Source organism: Pagrus major, chromosome 9, assembly GCF_040436345.1.
Source record: "Pagrus major chromosome 9, Pma_NU_1.0".
Lineage (NCBI taxonomy): Eukaryota > Metazoa > Chordata > Actinopteri > Spariformes > Sparidae > Pagrus > Pagrus major.
In genome coordinates this window covers 25,072,857-25,096,225 of record NC_133223.1, presented here as the reverse complement: position 1 = coordinate 25,096,225, position 23,369 = coordinate 25,072,857, and the positions used below count along the sequence as shown (strand labels likewise).

Genomic DNA, 23,369 nt, shown 5'->3' with positions numbered 1-23,369 from the left:
GCAAAGACATGGAACAGTTCAGCACTGACGAATACTGGAAAACAAATTCTGTTCTGTTCTTGTTAATATTCCTAATCCAGACAGAGACATGATTAGTCACACAGATGGACAGGCAGATTGCAATGCATCAGGAGACTTACAGGCCATAGGCAGAGTTGACATCCAGGCTGGTGATCTGTTGCGGAGGTTCTCCATCTACCCACAGCAGCTGGATAACCAGCTCTGCCTGGTAGCCGGGAGGGACCCGAACCATCCGGTCCTTAACTCTGAAATAGATACACAAGAGAAGTTTAGACCACTACTGTGTAAGATACCAACAGTACTGAGTGAGAAAGAGACACACAAGCATGACTGCTTCCAACATGAAAATGGTCAGTAACTAACCAACTAACCGAGCCAAACAGCTAGTACACATTTTAATGCCCCGTGATACTTCGATGATCAGCCTTTCACAACACAAACCACCAACCTTTCAATGAGTGGACCACCCACTTTACCCCAAGCCACAGCCACAACACTTACTTTGAATCCAATCAACAGATACCTGATGACGACATAGAGTTTGTACATACGTATATTTTTCTGCTTGTTTACACCATCATGCCCTGACACATTAGAAAGGACGCTGTAGTGTAAAGACTAAGGTGCAGCCAGTTAAGATTTCAAAAAATGTCGCAGATGAGTTGAGCCATTTTTTAAACTTACAAGCAGCAAAAAAAAGATAACAGATCTTATCATTTCTTTCACAGTGACTATTGAATTATTTCTTAACAGAAGGGGGACATATTTCTCCTGTTCCACAACAAACATTCAGGCTGATTACAAATGACACCTGACAAAGCTCTTCATCACAAGCTACTTGTTTTGCCAATATGCCGACAACTGTGTTTTCTAGTAATGTTAAAAGAAACAATTCCTGGCAAACTGATAAAATGATTTGTTGAAAACAGATTTGTGTTGTCATCTTTCACAGAGAAACTATAATTTGTGTGAGGAGATCTTACTTAAGGCAGGGGATGCTGTCTTTGATACCCTCAGGCGTCCTGCTGCCGGGACTAGGTGGATGTTGTTGGTGGGGCTGGGGTGAGTGGGGGCCGGACTCTGTGAAGCAGGGATTGTTCTCATTCTCGGATGGAGAGATGACATCTTCTGACTCACACTGTAGGCGCACCTCTAATGACTGAGGATGACAAAGATACAAAATTACAGATTAATCATAACAGCCAGCTGGTTAACCTTATCCATTGACTTGCTGTTATGCAGTTCCAGGTGCCTGACAAAATTGGAGGAACTGTGATAAAGTCTAATGAGAACTTTCAATAGATGGTCCTCTAAAAGAACACAAGGCTTGCTGCTTTACATTATTCTGAAAGACAATCACTTACGATTTTGAAGCAGCAGTTTGTAAGAATATCATTGTACCTTCTTGCATTCCTGAAACTTGTGAATTTTGATTCTAATCCCACTCACCACTATCTGAGTGTTGGCATCATATTTGCTGAAGCGATACAGGATGATGTGGGCCGAAATGCCGACCACACAGAAGATGCGACTCTGAGGGCACCAGTTGACCATTTGAACAGCGAAGGGGTCTTCCTCCACCAACTCAGCCGCCCGGCCTTCACCTTGCTTTGGCTTCTCAAACGCTTTGGAGGTCTTCAGCTTGTACAGCATCTGTAGTGTGACTGGTTAGAGAAATAATGCAAATACTGTAAATATCACCACATACCAATCGTATGGAGTGTAATGTTTGAATTTAATGGACTGTGATATGAGTGCATATCATTTATATGGATATGGCTACACAAACATAAAGGTAAGCTTAATTCACTGATGGTTTTGAGGATTATTACATGATGATAATTACAAGATAAAATAACAACAAGCTTATCTTTAAAAACCTTACCATCTGTCATTCGGTTCAGTTTTACAGAGGTACTTACATCTTGCTATTCTCCACCATCCAGAAAACAATACTGTTTTCATAAGTTGAGATTTCTTCTCTACTTCTGCAAAAACAGCTGAGCTGCTTGGAAACATGTGGCCTCATTATCGGGGCACAGTAATGTTAAGGTTGAGTTGATCAAAGAGGGCTGGACTTGAGCCATTTATAGCAAAATACAAGAAAATAACATTTTGAGGACAAATCAAAATAAAATGATTTAATGAGTGTCTCAATGTGTGAAAACAGCATATTATTTCACATTTTACTGGTCATGCCTACCAGCATGGCAACATACAGTAGCTTTAGGCTGGTATTGCAAGTTTGAACTCTGAGGGTCTGTTAGGCTGATGCAATGTAAGTAAATGTCAGCCACAGAGCACAGCTGTCTATGACCAAGCCCATGACCAATATGAAAATACTCATGATGGAATTCATGAAAAATTATTGTTTATTCGAGCATGCTGTGTAACAAAAAACCTGAACTGAACTAAATGAATCACTTCAGTGAAGCTCACGAGAAGCTTAGAGAGTGGACTTACTTGCAGATGCGTCCCAAAACTTAATAGATCCGTCAGCATGTCTGAACAAAGAGAAAGATTTTTTTTATATATAAGCAAAATTCATTCAAATCAGGAAATGAAGGGAATATGTTGAGTATTTAACCTTACTCTTAGCTTTAATGCCACAAATTCATAAGTTAGACTGTGCAGGAATCGTCAGCTGAGCATTCCTTATGGTTTCTGACAGCTAAACTGAAGTTAAAGTTTTACTATATCCTCAGGGACAGTAACACTTCCATGAGCCAAGTTTTTAAGCATGTGAAGGGGACAGAGAATATGTCCATGTTGAATTCATACTTCCAGACTGCTGCTGATATCTGTGAGTGTTGCCTAGAAGTAGACACTACCCAGGGTGCTTGCTTCAGAAAAGGTTAACATCTCTGTCAACAGCTTACAATGCATTTCAGTCCCAGACTGCGCTGTGCTGGTTTGTCACAGGCCTAATCAAACTTATAAAGCACATATAAACACAAAATATACATCACAATCACCTGGTCCTGTCATAGCGTGAGTGAGAACATGCATATACTGTGGGTTTCTTGTTAACTGTGATGGATGTTTTTTCTCGAGAGTTTAGGTTAACAGTCGCTATGTATTTTGGACTAAAATATATATTTCTGACTTACCCTGTGATGATAATCTCTGGGTAGGTATGGGAGCCTAACGTCCATGTTCCTCCAGCGATTGGCCACTCCTGACATGGTTACAAAGAGAGAGAGAAATTTCACTATTTTTTTTCTTCTTCCACTGGGCTCTGCCTGTAAAAAGGCATTTTATACCAAAACAACTTCATATTCCTCAAATATGAAATTTTACTAATTAAAATGATTCATATCTTAATGGTAACCCATAATTAGTTCAGAGCAGCAATTATTTTTAAAGCTGTTTTTTTGTTTCATGAATTCTAAAAGATAATTCATATTGCAGTTTGTAACCTTGAAAGACCAGAAATAAATATGTTTTTGATTTTTTTTCTTTAAATCTTTACAACTTCCTGAAACATTGTAAATTGAAAGAATTTCATCATAAAAGGAGCATATCCGTCTCTCATGTTGTCCTTGTCCTACCTTTTGGCTGTAGCCAGTCTTCTTGTGTTTAGCTCCTATAGAGTAGAGGATGGGGATGATGTCGGGCGGGCACTCTGCAAAATAGGCTGTGCAGGTAACTGGAGACTCGTGGACGTCCATGGGGTAAGGGTTCTCAAAGACAGGGAAGCTGCAAGATACATGCATTTGATAAACTATAGAAGAGCTTACCACCACTACGGCAAAATGAACAGAAATGGGGGTTAAAGTCATCATTAAATAACAAGGAGATACTTAATTTGTTCATAAGCATACTGTGTTGTATGTTTAATTAAATCAGAACCCATCAAGGTTCTCTTTGTGAACAATTCAGCAAACTTAAAAAACTGAAGGCATTATTGGATATATATAATATAATATATAATATGCTGTGTGCAAGCATGAGGCAATGACTGAGAATTTACAGGTATTGTATGTTGTAATGTATTGTTTACATTCCAGATACTAAATAGAATGGCACTCAGTAGAGCTCATACCTATGCCAAGGCCAAACAGTCCCCTGTAATTCAATCAAGCCTACTCCAATATCAAACTACTCTGCTTACCCTACAATTTAAATCAGTGATAACTGCTTAAATATAATTTAAGTTCACCAGATCAAGAATCTAGAACAAATTGTGCTCACTCATTGACACCAGACACCTGAATATGTCTGATTCTTTTCATCAAGATCCATGCTACATGTCAAAAAATGTCTTATCTCACAATGCTAAAGACAATTAGAAAAGAAAAACCTGGATTTGTCCCTTTATTGTCCCTTTACCGCACTAAAAGTGAATAGGGTCTATTCTGGTCCGAGACACATCCTCCATCCAAGTTTTGTGGAAATCTGTTTTATAGTTTTTGTGTAATCCTGCTGACAAACAAACCAACCAACCATCAAACAAATGGGCACAGCTGAAATGATAACCTCTTTGGAGGAGCTAATTATTCCTTCATCAGTAAACTTTATGAACGTGAGTGTGGGGATACATCCTGTGAATCAGTTATGAGATCTACACCCTCTGGGTGCAGGCCATTGACTTATTTATGATGGATAATTTAAACTCAAATTAGCAGCTAATCAATGAGCTCACAATGTCAACAAAGACAATCAGGACAAGTTAAAACTACATTAAGCCTTATCAGGAGATATTTATAGCTAACAGTTTTAATTAGGTTACCTAATTAACTTGGTTACCTAATTTATGCCCTTCACACTGTAGGCCTAATTTATAGTGTTTTGCTGCTATTCAAAGGCCTTAGGTGTTAATCTGTCAAAACTGTACCACATCAGCACCTTTCACCTTCATCTTCATTCCCTCCAATAGTGATAACAAAGTAATTTAACAGGAGTGGTAGTATTTCCCCCCTGAGAGCAGAGTGACATGTTTTATTAAAAGGACAACATCTGGTCTATCTTTCTCCCTGAAGTGTGGATTCGAGTAAAGTCTTTCATCTTGTTATTGACTGCGGCAGGTTTGGCTTATGGATAAATGGTAGTGTTTTTCCCCCCTTAGGTGACACCAAGTGATATAGTCAAAAGTGACATGATAGGACGCTCTCATTTGGCTATCAGTCACTTGATGCTTTGCTGCTGAAAGGTGTGTTTATATATATGGAACACATACTTGCTCTGTGTCAGATCCACTACGATTAAGTCCTTCTCCAAAAGCACCACCACTGCGTAAGGCTCCTGGACTTCTGTAGGATAAAAGCCATACTGAAGAGAATCATGCTACAACCACACAGATAGACTTTTTAAAGCATTTTTAGGATAATATTTAATTTATCCACAGCGCTCTTGACGACACAAAAGAAAATATCCAGAACCCCATAAGATATCACCAGTTTAATCAAAGTCTTTGGATGTACTTACCGTTATTGTAAGGAGTCTCGCAGAGTGCCATAAACTCTACAATAGGATAGTCCATCTCCAGCACAGTGATGGCCTTGCCGTGCATGATGGTTAACGTTGGCCGCCTCCCCGCCTTGTCATACGAAAGACCTCCAGAGAAGATAATAAAAGGCTCGCTGTGGTGGGGGGAAAACAGGACTTTAGGAAGACTTGGTCAGATCAACGTTAATAGTTCAAACTGAAGAGCCACATAATGAAATGACAGAACAAATGAATAAATGAATCAGTCAGTTAAACTATAAATTAATGAATACATTAATGAATGAAATCGACATGCATATATATATACATACATATATATATGTAAAAAACTATATATATATATGTGTGTGTGTGTGTGTGTGTGTGTGTAGTTTTTTCTTGATTTTTTTTCTCTTTATAAAATGTGTAATTCATTTCTATTAGCATGTGTAAGTTATTGCAATTAAAGTGTGCAATTTCACTCTCCCCGCCCAATGATCACATTTTGAGAGGTTACAATCATAAAATAATGTTTAAGAACATAAATGCTTTGTCTTTTGGAGACTTATACTGTAAGTATAACCCAGTGGGGTGTCTTGTCAATATACTACATCATGAAATAACCACGGAAAAAGTGTAATCAAATGATGATTTAGTACAATCATGAAGCTTAAGACTTAATAAAATCAGGCAATATTTGCATATGTGCACAGACCTGTTCCTACAAGTCTTGTACTCCACTTTGAGTATGGGTTTACATGACTCCTTTCTCCCATCCTTCTGTATCTTTCCTGAATTAGAAAAAAATAGTGAAATACTGGACAACATTTCAAACATTTCAAGACAGTACTACATGTACTATTAATACCCCCTCCTAGTCCTGCCAAAACTGATGCACACTTTTTGGCATGTAAGCACTTTGATGGGGTTAGTTTTTATGTTAAAACAGACTGGTGTCAATTCCACTTATATATGATTCAGTTAAATATATAATAAGCACACTCTAGTTCAAGCTAAAAAAGTTTACCATTTCATAAATTCAAAGTGGAAAGGTCCTTGGATTTCACTTCTTGGGCATACTATAAGACATCACCCACCCCAGCCACCCTGTTGACATCTGGCTAGCAATTACAGAAGTATCCACTATTGTACCACCAGACTACAGGGCAGCTTTTTTCCTCAGGCTGTGACAGAGCTGTGGAGATCTGTCTGGCTATGCTAGGAAAATATTGCCCTCAAGGTAGATACTAAATAACAACAAATTAACAAACAGAAATCAGGCATTTAATAAGACTACTAACATCATCTAATGTACCTGCGCTGCTCTATAATTCTTACGTGTCCTGCAGCAAGAGCTCTAATTTATTCTTTCTTACTCAAAACAGTGCAAAGGGAATGCAAGAAAAGCATTTTTGCAGTTATTTTTTACTAAAAACAAACATTTTGGCTTTAGGTGAAGGCTGTTAAACATTTGGTTGAGACTGGGAAATATTGTTTTGTTAAACAACAAACAGAACAGGAAGAGATATTGTAGTAAAAGGAATTAAATCCTTAAAAGTGAAGATTTTGAAGACATACAGTAAAGATACAGTTTTGGAGTTGGAAGTTAACATCTGCAAATATGTTCATTGTCAAACTTTTGTCATTATGAAATATAATCTGTCCGACATCAGACTTCCTACATATACCTATATACACTTTATGTTCAGTACATGAGATTTCAGCTGGTTTCAAGTTGTTTACACATTGCCTCTTATCCACAATCTCTGTTAGACAGCTAAAGCTCTGGGAAACGGTGACTTATCATCACTGAACAGGCTCAAAGGTTCAGGATTATAACACACACTGAAATGTCAAAGCAGGAGAAGACGGAGAGAAGGAAAAGGGAGTACCAGAAAAATGGCCAAACCCCTTGGTAATGCCTTGATATCGGTCAAACCGAGACAAAGATTTACCCTGACATAACATGGTCAACATTTATTGTTACATGTGAATCGCTGCATACTCTGACTATTTTTGTAGTATTTGCATTTGGACATGTGAAAGAAGAGTCGCATAAAACCTTCAGCTGCAAGACAGGAAAGTTGATTCTCATCTTGTCTTATTTTTTCAATTTCAAGGATTTTTGTTATCCTGTTTGTTGATGGGTTTCTGTTCAATGAGTCGTCTTTCCTCAGAAAACAAATGTGTCTGCTCCCTTTTCCGCTGTCTCCACCTTCTGTGTCCTTTCACCTTGTAGCTGTCAGTCTCCTGCTTCCCTTCAGGTTACACAACATTCATTAGTGCAATCATTAGCTCAAACAGCTGTTTCTTCATTTGTCCCTCAAAGACACAAATTAACTAAAACCTTGACTGCTGTGGCCCAACAGCGACTCAAAGTGCAGAAGGCTACGATGTGATTATAAAACCATTATCAATGCATCTTTAATAATCTATACATGATTTATTTCTTCTCACTGTGTGTCTATGCCCTTCTTTTAAAACACGACTTATTTGTAAGGATCCACAATTCAAATAAACAGATGTATGTACAATTATCTTTGCTAACACTCAGCGATCTTCACCAATACTCAACAAGTATCCTAGCCTAGCACGATGCACAAGTTTAGTTATGTGATGTTTCTCCATCCAGTTGGTTCAGTCGTAAGGAACACATGGCCCAGCCTTACAAATTAGTTTCAGATTATCATAATGTCAATAATTGGGTTTTACATTTCTGATTAGCAATTTTTCTGCATCGAGACGTAATTTTTCAAGAGAGAATCGTGATGCATCTAAGAATCAATAATTTCCTTCCTCATAAATGCACTATAAATTTATAGATATACCAATCGGTTACATGACACAGTCCCTTGATATAAATACACTTGTAAAATTTGACTTGACTCTAACCCTGAGATGCTCTCTTACGATAACATGGCATAGACGATACTGTTCACGGTACTTTTCCTAATGTTTTCTGGCTTCAATTAGAACTAAAAAGAATAATTCAACTACACTCATATACAGTATGTACACAAATATCTAACTCATAGACTGCCCATATGTGAGGCTGGATGATTGCTATGGCTAATGACTTTGGCGTGACACTATCAGCTGTAACAAACATTATTCTATGAGAGCTCCTAAAGCAGGTTCAGACTGAGGCGGGCAACACGCCTCCAGTCTTCCTCCAGCTCACAGCATGACATCTGAGCATAACAAATAGCACAGCCAGTGACAGCAGCATCCAGCAGGCAAAGCAGCCAGCCAAACTGGGTCTGGTGGTGTGATACAATGCCCTGCCAGAATCAGTTCATTTATCCATTTTGTAACAGAATAAGTTATTTTATCTGCTACTAGAACAGAGGGAGATGGTTTCATTCCCTGGAGATAACATGTTTACTCTTCTTTTCTTCTCATAGCCTTAGTTCACCTCTGTTCCTTTGCAGCTCCCTCTGTCCTCTTCCTTTCACTTTTGCCTGGTGTAATACCAAAAATCAGACAGATATCTGGGACATAAACAATCTGCTGTATTTAACCACGTCCTAAGGCCCGTTGCCCTGTCCCTAACATTCACCGCCCACGTCCTTCCCTCATGCCTTCCTGTTTTGTGATTTTGTCTGAGATCACAGCTCACAGCAAGGGGACTATTCATCACCAGAGATCTGACAAGGTCGGGATGCCCTGCCAGCACACAAACCACTACACCACCACTTTCTCCCTCTCTAGAGAGGGAGAGAAAAAAGGAGGCCTAGACAGAGGAAGATTACATTTAAATCATTTAATCAAACTCGCGTTGAAGTCTTCTCACCTGAGAGCCAAATATTCTCAGCCAACATTCTCACATAATTTAATTAAATCTGCAATCAATACATCAAATCAGAGGTTGATCCTCATTTAAGGTATGTTTTCTGTCAGTCAGGTGTATTAAGAGCAACCCAAGGACCCACTTTTACCAGCATGGGATTATCAAAGTTTCATCATTAGTACTTCAAAGAGAAAGTAAAATACACCGTGTGCGTCTCACCATGAGGGAAGGTGACCTGGAATGGCTTGGTGGTGTTTCTGAGGTTCCACATCGTCAGGCTGCCGTCTGAGTGACTGCACATGAACTGCTTCCCTTCATGGTGCCAGCCGACTGAATGGATGGCCTGTAACAATGAGACAGAGGGAATGGATTGTTACAGACTTGATAAATACAATATGTCAAAATGTTTGAGATAAGTTTCAACTGAATTATGTATTAGCAGAGAACAAACTGCTTTGTTCAAAGGATGGCTTGTAATTGATGCTTTTATCCAAATTCAGTACGGGAAAAAAAAAAAAGACAATATTCAAAGCCACACAAACCACATCTGCCCCATCTGCACAAGTGTTAAGATCAATTAAGTATGATCTTATAAATAAATACCAAAGAAGCTGCTCTGCACAGTTCCAATGTTGAAAAGGAGACCGTATTGGGACCCCAAGCAAGATTTAGACTGCATGTAACACAAAATGACAACATATCTTTGGGGCTGTGATAGTATATTAATGTCTGTGGTAGCTTTCTAGTTTTAAAAACTGATATTCAGTCGTATTCTGTTCATTGATGTGCAAGCTGAGATACCTCAGCTAGGTGCAGGCAGACAAGGTCATTTTCAAGCCAAAACAACAAATGACAAAGCAGTGATGAAGCTCAGAGCAACAAGCTTGCTTTTCATTCACTGCCCTGCATTCATCTGCTGCTATGTATTCATCACTCACTCTACACTTTGCATGATATTCTAAAGGTATTTATCTGCCTTTTTTAAACATACCAACCTGATGATCCCTTTTTAATTTCAGCGTTGTTTCAATGGCTTTTACACTCCAACACCCACCACTGATATGACAATGTTCCCAAGAGGGATGACTCAGGCCACAGTTGGAGAGGTTATTAGTAGATATGTCCACAGAAGACTAGAAACAACTGCATTTTTTTAACACCTACTGCAGCACAACACAGGAGTGAGGACCACGCATCAGTATTTGCAGATGTACTAACAGTGCAACACTTGCGAATGGTTTAGCTTTTATTACTGCTGGACTTTGTGTCTGAAGCTCTGTGTACTGAACCAAACTGTTCTTCAACAGCCATATTAATAAAATAAATAAATAAATCATTTAAAGGTTGTTTTCTTTACCCACTTTCTGTATGTGTTATGAGCATAAATCAACCAAGTAACAGATGCTTTATGGCTGTACTTGAATATGACAACCTTTTATCAATATAGCCAATCACACAACACAGATGTTGACTGCTGTTCAACATATTATGAGCCACAATTAAATTTACTTACTTGTTCAGTTGTATGACAGAAAGCAGATGTTAAAAACAAAATATGACCCCAAATTGCACAGGACTAATAATATCATAAGACCTTTGTGTTAGGTGGGTAATCTGCTGTGGAATACTTACTTACAAATTACAGATATGGAAGAATTGCACAGGATTAAAATCACAGATGATATCCCAGCAATTATTACAAATAACTAGAGGTCCCCATGCAAATAGAGATTAAAACCACATGTTTTCTCAGGACAGCAGAAGGGTTTTGATGTTTGTTGCATGATGTTTTTTCTACACAAGGTTTAAGGTCATCAGAGAGTTTCTGTTTTCCGTTTCTTTCTTCTTGGACAAATGCTGTATATGTGTGTATTCAATGCAGTGAAAACAAAAGGTGGTCAACATAACAGATCCAAAATAGAAAAGCCAAATAAAGTAAAACCCTTGTGTCTTTGTGAGACGTAAGTGGTGTTGGGTTCTTTTTGTACTCGACTGAAGAGGTGTGAGACATCATGCCATGCTGGAGGTGATGCACATGAGAACACATCAATGAATGTGAGCAGGATGTGACTCTTCACAGGAGAGGGGACAGGAGATGAGCGATGTAGAGAATCAGCGCCACGAGGTGATAATGTCGACAGGGCAAATTGGTTTTGAGGCCACAAGGGTAAACGAAAAAAGAGATTAAATAAGACTGATGTGTGCGTTTGAGAGTGTATGTGTCTGTGTGTGTGGATGCAATGGAAATTCACAAACTGACCTTGGATAAAATGTCCAGAGATATACTTTATCTTATGATAAATGTGACCAGTTTGATTCTATTCTGTAAAAATATGGTTGTTCTAGTTTTACTTGAGTATTTTTTTTACACTGTGTATCTAATTAAGATGATTTACTGATAGCTGATAATGGGGAAGAGCAAGTGATTAACCTTCATCATTAACATTATTTTATTATATAATGAATCAGCAGAATATCTTTGATTTAGGGCTGGTGCATCGACATAATAGATGTAATCAATTACGTAAATACGTTGATTTACGTAACATGCGTAGACACGTCGGATGTAAGCAGTACTATCGCCATGCTCGAGCACTTGTAGCGGAAGCATCCCGGGGCGGCATGCTGGTCCTACTAGTGACTGTTTGTCTTCATCGACGGGTTTAAAATAACAGTAAACAACCAGGATGACGCAGATCATTACTGTGTTTTATGCTGGGGGACAAGACCGAACCGAAATGACACAGAGAAATGTCTGTTTGTTGATGATTGAAGATGATTGAATAGAGTATTGAAATATGACAAGTTTTAAAATGTTATTTTGGGTAAATTTGTTGATATATTAATCGAGTAATAAAAAAATAAATAGAGTAATCGAGAAAATAATCGATTAATCGATAGAAAAATAATCAATAGGTGCAGCCCTACTCCGATTATTAACGAGTACACACCTTGGCACAAAGCAGAGAGAACACATAAACCAAACATCTAAGACACCAAGAGCATGCTATTATGTAAGTCTCCAGTGCTAACTAGAAAAAATGGCAAGAGACACTGTAGTCTTCACCTGTTTGAGCTCATAGTGTATCACGAGCTGTCGGAGGCTGACCGGTATGAGCATGCCTCAGTCCTCCAATTAGTGCTTCTTATTCAGAGAAGCAGTAATTGGTTGGCAGGCAAACAGGCATGGCAATACAACACTCGATCACAAAGACAACCTTGATGAAAATAAGAAAGGTTGATGCGACTGAAAGATTAAAAGAAAATTGCCCTCCATTTTGTTGAGATTCAAAACATTGGCAGACAAGATGGCTAATTTCTGCCTCTAAATTGGATAAGTGATGAGAGTAAGTTGAAAGATGATGAGAGGTAGTTGAGGCCCAAATACGTATTAATGTTTTTCCTTTTCTCGTTTAATTGATCTATGCTTTTATCATTATTGGATCTCAGTTCTCCTTTCTTCCTCAGTTTCTGTTCTGTTAATGACTGGATGCACAAATCTGAGTGTTTATCATTTGGAAAGGCCATTAATTACAATAAAATCATTACTGGCCCCTAAGTTACAAAGCCACAAAATTTTAAAAACTTGTCACAGTTTCCTAGAAATGACAAAAAAGACATGAAACAAAACCTTTTATATTTTCACAAGACTTCTGGTGTCAAAAGAGCAAATTTTCCCTCACTGCTCTCATGCACCCCCTCTGTGCAAACTGTTTGTTTTCTCCACTACTCTCAAGTTTGCCACATTCTTATATATATATATGCTACCTCCTGCTGCTATAACAGGAGATCCCTACAGAGAGCTGAAATAGAACAAAATCTTTACAAATGTTATGAAACAACAAACATTGAAAGCCAACTGAAATCCTTTAAATGTCAAAGCGACCTTAAATGGGAGACCCATTTAGAAACAACAGCGTTCCACCTGACAGAATTGTGGGTTCAGTTGTTAAGTTCTTTCAAGCAGGAGTACATAGTGGAGCTCACCTCATCGTAGTAGATTCTGAAGTCGGCCTTCTTGCCCCGGAGGTCCCACTGTACGATTGTCCCACTCTCAAACCCTATAAGGAGCTGGAGAGGGAAGAGACAAGGATTATAAGATATTTTCAATAGCCTTAAAAAAAGATGATGAGCAGAGCCTACTACAGTAACAATCTAATATACATAGTCACACTCTTAGCTGAAATCATGATCCATTTGCATTTGGCACCCCACAAAAATACTCTTTCATGGCTTCAGTTCTCTTAGTCAGACCAGATTCAGATATTGGCGAATATACACTGACTGTATACAGTATTGGCACAGTTAAAAACACACACACACACACACACACACACACACACACAACCACATATAGTTGCATTGACTTATACAGTACACACGCACACAAGTACACAGTACACAGAGTATGTAAAAACATGCGAGAGATGAAGCACCCATAAACACACAGCTCCCAAACACACTTAAAATAAAACACAGCCACACACTACAACACGATTCCGCACACCACACACAGGGTAAGAGTGGAGAGCAAAGTCTACACAATCTGATCACAGATCAGGGGAGATAGGATTGATGTTAGAGGAACACGGCCTTTAAGACAGAGAGGAGGAAACAACTCTCTTGCTGAGAGCAAAGACTGTGTGACATCTCAAGTCATAAGTCAGGAAGTTGAGGCCAGTAGAGGAAGTGTGAAATCCTGTTTGAAGTTTTATACGAGTAACACCAGCAGTCACGAATGTAAACAAGGGAAAATGAATATAGACATCCATGTAACAAACGCATTAGCTTGCATACACATAACCTCAAAGGTATGTGGATCTACTTTGACAGACATCTGCAGAGTCACCCTTTTTAAACTTTAAACAGCTATTTGCTGCAAAAAGTTTACTTGTATGATTATGATGTGCATCACAAGATCAGATTGTTACTGCAAGGCTTTCAGTAAAAAACAAAACTGCATAAGAAACAAGATAATTCTCTCACTGCATGCATTGAAATATCCTCACATTAGCATAATTAATACTAACATTAATAATGGCTGCTTTCAATTTAGGTGAGCACTTTCCAGGTTCCTGGTATTGTAGATGCTGTCTCACTCACATAATCTGCTAACGTAAATGTCACAAAGCCATTACTAATGTTATGAGTTACACCTGTGCTTTTCCTACTATGATAACTCATTAAGTCTTCCAAGCAAGTTCTGACCGCTAGGGAGCCGAGGAACTAAAGTTATTAAATTGTTAAGGTTTAACTGTTGCCTACATCCTACAATCCTACATGCAGATTCAGCAGACATTTAGCAACTCTATCATCCACCCAGAAGTGTTTCTACATTGGGACTTATGTTAACTTATTGGTTGGCTATTGGGAAACTGATACTTTAATCAAATAAATAACAATCAACTAACAGTCCGAGGAGTATGTAAGGTCTGTCCTTGGAAGCCCTTCATTAGGGTCAACTGTTTATTTATATTAACTGGGGACATACTGCATTCGCCGTATGGATTTTTTTCAGCAGATATCAATAACTGCTTCTCATGGGAGTCCATAACCTTAGTTTCTACTCACCTGAGCATAAGAAAGGCTTAGATGTAGTGAGTAAAGAAGGATAATTTTTGATATTTGATATTTGATATTGAGCTTTAAGATCTGTTGCATTAAAATTTCACAGACTTTTTCCCTCCTCTCAGAAGCCTTGCAGAACGTGTATTGTGTGCTGTGGTTGTACTTCTCCTTTTCTTCCATTAAATACATTGTGACAGGTGGACAGAGATTCCTCTTCACTAATATTACAGATGAGAGATATTGACGCTGGAGCTATTTCCAGTCGTGCCAGATGTCCGCCATTCTTCACACTTCTTTGTCATGTCCTATGGCTTGAACCATTGGATTTTCAGCATTACAGCTCTGTTTCATTGGCATTTGTAAGCTTTAATAAACATGCACAAATACTAACAAAATGAACGCAGAGTAGGGACAGAGGGCTCCATTTGTAATGTTGAGCATATTAAGATCCTTAAATCCTACACACTGGAAATGTAATGTTATGTCTATTCCCTGCTGTCAGATTTACTTTTGGAGTAATGATTTCTTAGCAGGCAAAGCTTACTGACTTATCACGACATGGACTGGAAGAAAAGCATAACATTCAAAGGCTTTGAGAAAAAATAAAAAGTAGCATCAGCTTTCGTCATTCTCTGCATCCTTGACATTTCAACCTTAAGGTGAAGTTCCTACTTTTTCCGGTAGCGACATTAACACCTTTGCTTTATTGAAATGCCGCATGCAGAACTTTGTCTTTTCCTGCAGTGAGTTATGGCGAGTGTGACAGCAGCTGTAAACCCGTGTCTCAATTGTATGTCTTCACAGCTTGTCAAGTCCGGTTTCACACAGAGGCAGCAGAATCCATCGGGAAAATCAATAAGCTCCTCAATGACCTCTCTTTCACAGCAACTCCAACCTGCCACTTTTCCTACCAATTTGACTGCAGCTTGACCCTGAAAGGCTCGACTCTCCTCAAAGGATATATTACCCACATGTCCCTCACACCTCTCTTCTTCAGTGTGTATATGTGAAAAGCCGAGGGACAGCAGATGGGAGCAAAGGTATAATGTATAGAGAATGGTTTTCTTTCTCTGAGCCAGAAAGAAAGCCAGGCTGAGAGAGTGAGAGGTGAGAACATTAGACAGAAAGAAGACAGAAAGACAGAAAGCAGACAGACAGAAAAGAGAATGAGGATACAAGAAAAGCAGAGGGGAGGTTGAAGGGCAGATATGTGACAGAGAAAAACAAGATAGAGGCAGGAGGATTGGGTAAAAAGAAAGAGCCTCTGCAGATTGTGGGTAGCATTAGAGTTGGTGCTTGAGGAGAACCCAGAGGTGTTTTTGATTTGTCTACTCACCTTGCCTTCATCCTTTGGGCTGTCGCTCAAATGAACCACAGGTCCTGGATGAGTTTTAGTTGATCTGTGACAAGAGGAAAAAGTAAGAGAGATGAGAAAAAAGACAGCAGCAGCAATGCAGTAAAACAGTACTGTAAGAAAACTCTTACACCTTGTTGAGAGAGGTCATGGAAGGAATGAGTGGAGGGAGAAAGAAAAGAGAATCAATTTGAAGACCTCTTTGGGAAATTGTGACGAGCATTTTTCACAGTTTTCTTTTTAGCTTTTATAGACTAAATGATTAATCGAATAGTGAAAATAATCAGCAGCTTCATCGATAATAACAATAATTGTTTGTTGTTTGAGTTTTTCAGTATTACGCCATTTTACACATGTATAAATACAGCATGTATTTTGATGCTGTGATGATGTACTTCAATAAAAGCCAAAATTAGTATCTAGATTCAAGTATTCCTTTAGTGATCGTAATGCTAAACATTAACATGACTGCTCGTTAATATATCATCTATCATCACGGTACATATACAGTACAGTATGTGCCTTTATTGTGCTGCAAAAACTTCTGACTGCAGTACACTTTCCATTGTATTCTTTGATATATCACTATGGGGTATTAAAATACCCAAATTAGGCTACACACATAGATCATTAAGAGCTGCACAAAGAGCTCCACCTAATTGCACCCCAACTGATTTGTGTTATGCAAAGTCAATCTTAATCATCGCTCTTACTCAAGACCTAAATATAACCACTATGTTACAGCCACAACCTGTTTTATCCTTTGCTGCTAAATTGTCCTGCCTAGGGTTGCAGCAGCATGGTCACCAGCTTCACCGTAGCAGCCGCCATCCTGATATTTTATTACAGTGGCTGAAATGTGAGCTGATCTGGAAAGCTGAGGTGTGACTGACACATTCAGATGGGCCCATTTAGTTATGCCTGCTGCCAGAAGGCGATAAAAACATAAAACCATAGCAAGCTCTTTCCAGCAGTTAAAGTAGTAATAAGCTGAGGTATCTACAAAACATCCACAACGAACCACACCTGTTCAATCAATGAAGTGCCACAATGGATGAATACCAAGAGCTAATCTTGCTGCAACAGCCATCCAGAACAAATAATACACTAAGCTGAAATACACTTTCTGATACAACATGCATATGCACTCTTGACCCCAGACCTATTGTTGTACATCAACAAAGAGCGCCCCCCCACACGCAGAAAGACTGTGCCATGGATAACACTAGATTCTTGTTGAGTTTATCAGTATAAAACAAGTTTTTACGTTGTCTGAGAGGAGATTTTCACAGCAGTTATTGAATTTGGATAGAGAGGCTTCCTATTGTAAGTAGAAGGCCATTTCCTCTAGCTGAAGAAAGCTTTGACACTGTGGAGAGAAATATGTGATCTATGGAGAGTTGCTGGCTGACTTTGTGAGTCCTGACGAAGTTTTCCTTTCAGCTAACAAGGCCAGTCATTGAAATGCACACAAAGCAGCAGGATGTTTCAAGTAAAAATTAATAAACTGATGAATAGTGTTTGCCAAGGTACAGCAATATATTCTGAGAAGAGACTACACTGCTAAATAAAAAATGTTTTACATTTCTGAAAGACAGAGACTGGATCTGCTAAAGAGAATAGCTTTTTTCAAAGGTGTATATCACTTTATCAACTAATATCTACATATTACATCACTCTTATACATACCTAAGAACACAAAATTTAAAAACAATTAATGTGTTAAAAGGACTTCCCATAATTCCTCTTTTAAATGTGGGCGTGGAAACATTTCATGAAACTAATGGAACCAATTAGTACATCAATTATCCAATTCAATCTGATTTATGGCTTTGTTTTTGATGTGGCGGTGGGGTTGTTTCAAGCCTACAAGTATCTACACAACAAGCAGAATGAAAATGTGATGCTGGTGAGCAGCTGTGGCTTTAGGACAGCATGCTCTGTGTGCTTGTGTATGTGTGTGTGTGTGTGTGCGTGTGCTTTTTTTGTCATCAGATGTAATGTTATTGTTGAGCTAAAAGATGAGCATATTAGACTGTCTAAAAGCTTCCATTAAGGTACAAGTGTGCTATGCTTGTGAAGCAAAGATGTTTCCAAATCCTTTCCAAGACGGTGCCAAAAAACATTGACTGGTAAACAGGCCTGCCTGTTGTGGCTCAAGGGATCTGGAAATCAGGCTACCTTCCCTGCCTGTTGCCCAGTGCATGCAGGGATAGGCTCCAGCATAGCCTGTATTATTACCCTGCATCAATGACAACACTACAATGTAACAGATGAATAAAATAGAGAGGTGAGAACAAAGAAACAAATCAATTAGTATGTTTAGTGGAGAAAGGGAAAGAGAAATTGGGACTTTTTCATTGCAGTCATCCAGAGATTGACTATCAAGACTGTTCACAAATACAAAGGCAAAATCACCTTGAACACCAGCAGGACCAGTGGAGCCATGGCAACAAATCACCAATACAAAAGAATAAAATAAGAAGGGAGTATAGGGCGGTAAATAGAAAGTCAGCTGTAGAGACATGAAATGTTTGAATTGTACAATGAGGGTATTATTATGCAATCACATTGTAGTGAGTGTTTTCTTGTGTATTAATCATCTTTATCTTTATCATCCTGGCTCTGTGGAGAGAGCAATCAGAGCCGGAAACTGTTGACTGAGTGTTGACTGACTGTTGGGTGTATACCATCTATATTTTCACTCTAATTGCTCAGAAAATGTTTAACAGGGCGGTTTGGCCGAGAGGAGAATGAGAAAGAAGTGGTACGAGTTTCTGAGGAAAGAGGAGCTTCCATTTATTTACAATAATCCAATATATAGTCATGACATTAAAGATTCTCAGTTTCATACAAACATGCCAGCTAATAATGCAAATAAATGAGTTCACCTTAATTGGTTAAGCAAATGTCTTGTTTTGTTTTGTTTTGTTTAGGTTATAAGCCAGCACACTGCAAGTATGTAGAAGCCTCTTCCTTTGCCCAGTTAATGTTTTTCTTTCCAGCAATATTTGTGTATAATCCTAAAAAATAACTCTGCAGCTGTTCATATTTTCCTTTGGCACAATGGGAAACAAATCTCACCAAAGAGTTTAAGATTTGTTTCCCCTACATCTTTTTCATCCTTTTCCAGACCTTATCTATACCAGATTATGTAATTTATTTTCATTTTTATTTCATTCCCTCGTCTACCAGACTCAGTGAATCACAAACTTTATTTTGAGGATCAGCAGCACAACTTACATGGCATTGTTCCTGAAGAGATAGAAAGAAAAAAATAAGATGCGTGCCTGTCAGCTTCCTGCATGCCACATGTGGTTAGGATCAACCCACAACAACACCAGCAAAATGTAAATGCAGGCAGAATTACATTTCTTTTTTTACATGTTCTGCAAATTATTGGTGTATGTTCAAGAGACGGGGGTGCTGTTTCAATGTTTTTCTGTTGCCACACTTTTCTGGAGCATGCGCTCGTATTTTAAGACTGCTTATTATAAAACCGTTGTGGGACCAGGAGGACGCTGTAAATTTATTGCTTATTTTACAATCTAAATAGCAGAAATAGCCAAACATGCCAATGTTGATTATGGCTGACATGATGCCAAGCGTAAACACAATTCTGTTCATCACAGGGATCTATGAACTGAAGCAGTGTGTGTGTACTGGGCTGCAGTGTTTTCCCATTTCTCCTTGCATCTCATTTTTTCATATCTCATTTTGGAATGAATCTTCTAAAGATTAAATTTTGCATTAAATATGTTGCGAACCCATTCGAATTTCAATGAGAGCCTGGCCGTTCCTGTTCGGGCATGCTGGCCCCAGTTGAATTGTTTCTATAACAGATTATTTTCAAGAGAGCATCCTTTTGTTCGTATTAAATTAATTCATCTGTGAATGGCTGTTGCACAAACAAACATTGTGTGAACACAAACACACACACACACACGTGTAAACACACACCAACTACGGTGTGACTCACACTGTGCTGTTTGTACACAGTGGAAAGAGTGGAATGAGTTCTCCGTTGCTCACTTGACGTTTCACCGCAGGAAAAACAGAGTCCCCCCTCATCCTTATTCATGTTTAGTGGAAAACCTCCCCAGCCAAACTATGAAACTCCCCAGTCGCTCTGTGTTGATGAGAAAAGATTCATTCTCTACGAGTTCAACTTATCATGAACTCCACTTCAGAAAGGTGCAGAATGCTGCAGGCTGGAAAATAGTGAATGTATTATAGTGTATGCTCAAGCAGAACGTAATATGAAGTGTTGAGAAACCTGTTGTGTGCTCAACCCACTTTAGTCAGAACAACAGAGTTACTACCCAAGTTCTTACATTTGCTAATGTGCACATCTTTGTTTGACTTATCATTAGGCTGAATAAAGTTCTGACATGTGATGTGGGGGGGAAAAGGAAAGTTCTCTGTGTTGACTCACACTGTGGTGAGGAATCAACAAACCAAATATCCCGTTAAAATCACGACCACTGTCTCAGCCTCCGAGACTTTCACAATGATTGGCAGACAGCTCTCCCACACACACACATCAGTGTTATGACTGCTCACTAGACTGTCACAAGGCAACAAGATGGCTTGGTATGAGAGTGACTTGTGACTGACACTGCAGCAGGGGACTTGTCAGGGTAACACCAGAAAAAACAGCGCGTAGGTGGATGAAGCCAAGAGAAACAAACGGGCATACAATGCAACTGAGCACCATTTGAGTATTTGCTGGCACTTTAAGTTGTCAATCTGCAGCATATGTTGGCTGCACAGTAAACAAAAGTGCACGTCAACAATTAATAAAGGCTGAGAAGTCAAATTACGCCCAAACGTGAGGCATTACATTGCATTGTGAGTGCTTACTGAACAGTAGCACGATGAAATATAAGGGTTGTCGATGCTGTGAAAATGTGTTGTTTTCGTTATAGTCGGTTTTTGATGAGCTGTGGAAAAATCCTGCTTGACAACTCATTTAGTCTTCTATCAAATGTTTTCTCAAGGCTAAAGGAAAGTTGATTCACTATCAAGTTTTCTTTGTATTCTTTTTTTATACATAATATGTGAAATGTCAAGTGCATCTTAATTAATCACAACCATAGTTTGGCTTTCCTGATAACTGTCCAAATGTTAGATGGTGGATGGCTCAGGGCGTCTGCTACAGCAACCGCACCATCAGGTTCAGCATGACTGAACAAGGCTCAATCTAACATGTAACATCAGTCTGTTTGTTTACTTCAATGTGGCTGAACAATAACACACAATACGCATGAGAAATGGGCCCACCTTAACATTACAAGGACAAAATCGATTCAACAACAACCCAATCATTTTGAATACAAGGCCTTTGTTTTACTCTCTCTGTGTGTGTGTGTGTGTGTGTGTGTGTGTGTGTGTGTGTGTCGGTGTGTCGGTGTGTGTGTGCGTGCGTGCGCAAATTGAAGTGCAGACAGAGAGGCAGACAGGTTATTTTACCAATTGTCATGAAGACATCCCCATATTCAACCAAAGCCACGACTACAACAATGAAATCCATGTGAAGTTCACAGTCAATTTGTGAAACTCACGTGTTTCACCCAAAAAATGCAAAAGACTAAACCAACAACTGAATGAACCATGAACATTTCTGATTAGCTATAAGGGCGAGGAGGGATAGAGCAGTATTTGCAAACTTTCAGTGTCTGTGATGAAACATTTATCAAGTGTTCACATCCCAGATTTGGACCATGAGATTACAGTTGATGACATTTTAAGGGGCTACGTATTACAAGACCACCATCACAATTCTCGATTTCCTGTGTTAATTTAACTTGACTCAACATAACATGAGTTTAGCTTTTAAAGAGATCACTGCTATTAAGAGATCCTAAACTGCTTATTAAACAAATTAACTTAGGTCACCTTGATATGTTTTTTCCAAGCCTTATTTTAGCCTTATTCCAGTCAAATACCACTCAATATTAAGCTATCAAGTTATTGAATTCACTGACTGCCATTCACACCAACGCTCACATTAAAAATCATCACCGCCATCACTGATAACTTCTTTTCAACTTACAGTTCTATGGCCTTGTTCCACATGATGACGTATCCGGACAAAATGAAGGACTCGATGTTGACGATGTGTGTGTTTCCACGCTCTGTCCCCACGTACAGCCATTTACTCTGAAAGGGAAGGTGGCAAAACGTGATCCTGGAGAACAAGAAACAAAGGACAGAGACTGAGTGTTAGAATAGGAACAGTCACAAAGGAGTCTTCAGTTTGTTTCAAGGACTGTGCTAACAATGTTTCTATGCTGTATTTTTTAAACAGTGAATTCTCGCACTTTTGTACATGACACACATTGATCGTTGTCGTTCACCTCTATGATTGTTGTGCACAATTCTGCTTTCAGACAAGCCATGTGCATTGCATCGCTTATGATTATGACTATGATAATTTAAGTATAGTTCTTAATCACGTATAAAGAACTTCTCTGTGCAATATGAACAACTATTTTAATTCAAAACAGATTAATTCCTTTTCAAAATATCAAAAAATAATAATCATGGGAGGCAGTTTTTTGGAATCATATGTTCTTGTTTTCCTTATTTTAAAATGTGATAATCTAACATATGTATATATATAATCTAACGTATGTATATAAAAACATTTGATTACTGGGCACAACACCAAAAAATCTATGGAACAAACATGGGCTATGAGGCAGTTATTCAATCAAACAATTGCTGGACAACAGATTTTGATTGAAACTTAGCTCAGCAATGACATTAGCATTCTACAACTTTCAGTAAGTACTTTACATTGCACTTAAAAGACTACATACTGTGTCACTATTAGAGGAAACCATAATCATAATCTAACTCATTTCTAACTTCCCTTCAAAGAAGTCATACCCTGACTCATTCACAGATGTCATAGCCCGATTCATTCTTGATGAGTGACTAACTCTTACCCAAGGTTTAATTTAGCACCAGGAAGTGAAAATATTTTGTCCTCAGCAGTCCAGCGCCCGGGTATTATTGCCTACATTCTCTCCTCCTGCCCCACTCCTGCTTCTCTCTTGACAGAGAACTTTTGCACTCAGCCTCTAAACTCACTCTAAGCCGGTATAAATAGTTATTCAACAAGCCACTCATCATGACTGCCAAAAGTAGAGGGCTGAATTTTCTGTGTTGTGTTATGCCTTTAGACAGGCTAAACTTGTCCAC

At 38.7% G+C, this 23,369-nt stretch overlaps 1 protein-coding gene across 2 annotated transcripts in view; it reads right to left on the bottom strand.

Moving 5' to 3' along the window:
* The window catches only part of stxbp5l (syntaxin binding protein 5L), a 142,027-nt gene that overhangs the window by 34,414 nt on the left and 84,244 nt on the right, over positions 1 to 23,369 (bottom strand). For both annotated transcript variants that reach the window (XM_073473897.1, XM_073473898.1), the window contains exons 5-17: positions 22,216 to 22,350; positions 16,143 to 16,206; positions 13,226 to 13,309; positions 9,458 to 9,581; positions 6,164 to 6,239; positions 5,449 to 5,603; positions 5,201 to 5,273; positions 3,573 to 3,720; positions 3,132 to 3,199; positions 2,485 to 2,525; positions 1,471 to 1,685; positions 1,005 to 1,180; positions 141 to 266 (exon numbers count right to left, since the gene is read on the bottom strand). In XM_073473897.1, the coding sequence (XP_073329998.1) occupies positions 141 to 266; positions 1,005 to 1,180; positions 1,471 to 1,685; positions 2,485 to 2,525; positions 3,132 to 3,199; positions 3,573 to 3,720; positions 5,201 to 5,273; positions 5,449 to 5,603; positions 6,164 to 6,239; positions 9,458 to 9,581; positions 13,226 to 13,309; positions 16,143 to 16,206; positions 22,216 to 22,350 (1,485 nt within the window). The remainder of the gene's footprint in view (positions 1 to 140; positions 267 to 1,004; positions 1,181 to 1,470; positions 1,686 to 2,484; positions 2,526 to 3,131; positions 3,200 to 3,572; positions 3,721 to 5,200; positions 5,274 to 5,448; positions 5,604 to 6,163; positions 6,240 to 9,457; positions 9,582 to 13,225; positions 13,310 to 16,142; positions 16,207 to 22,215; positions 22,351 to 23,369) is intronic.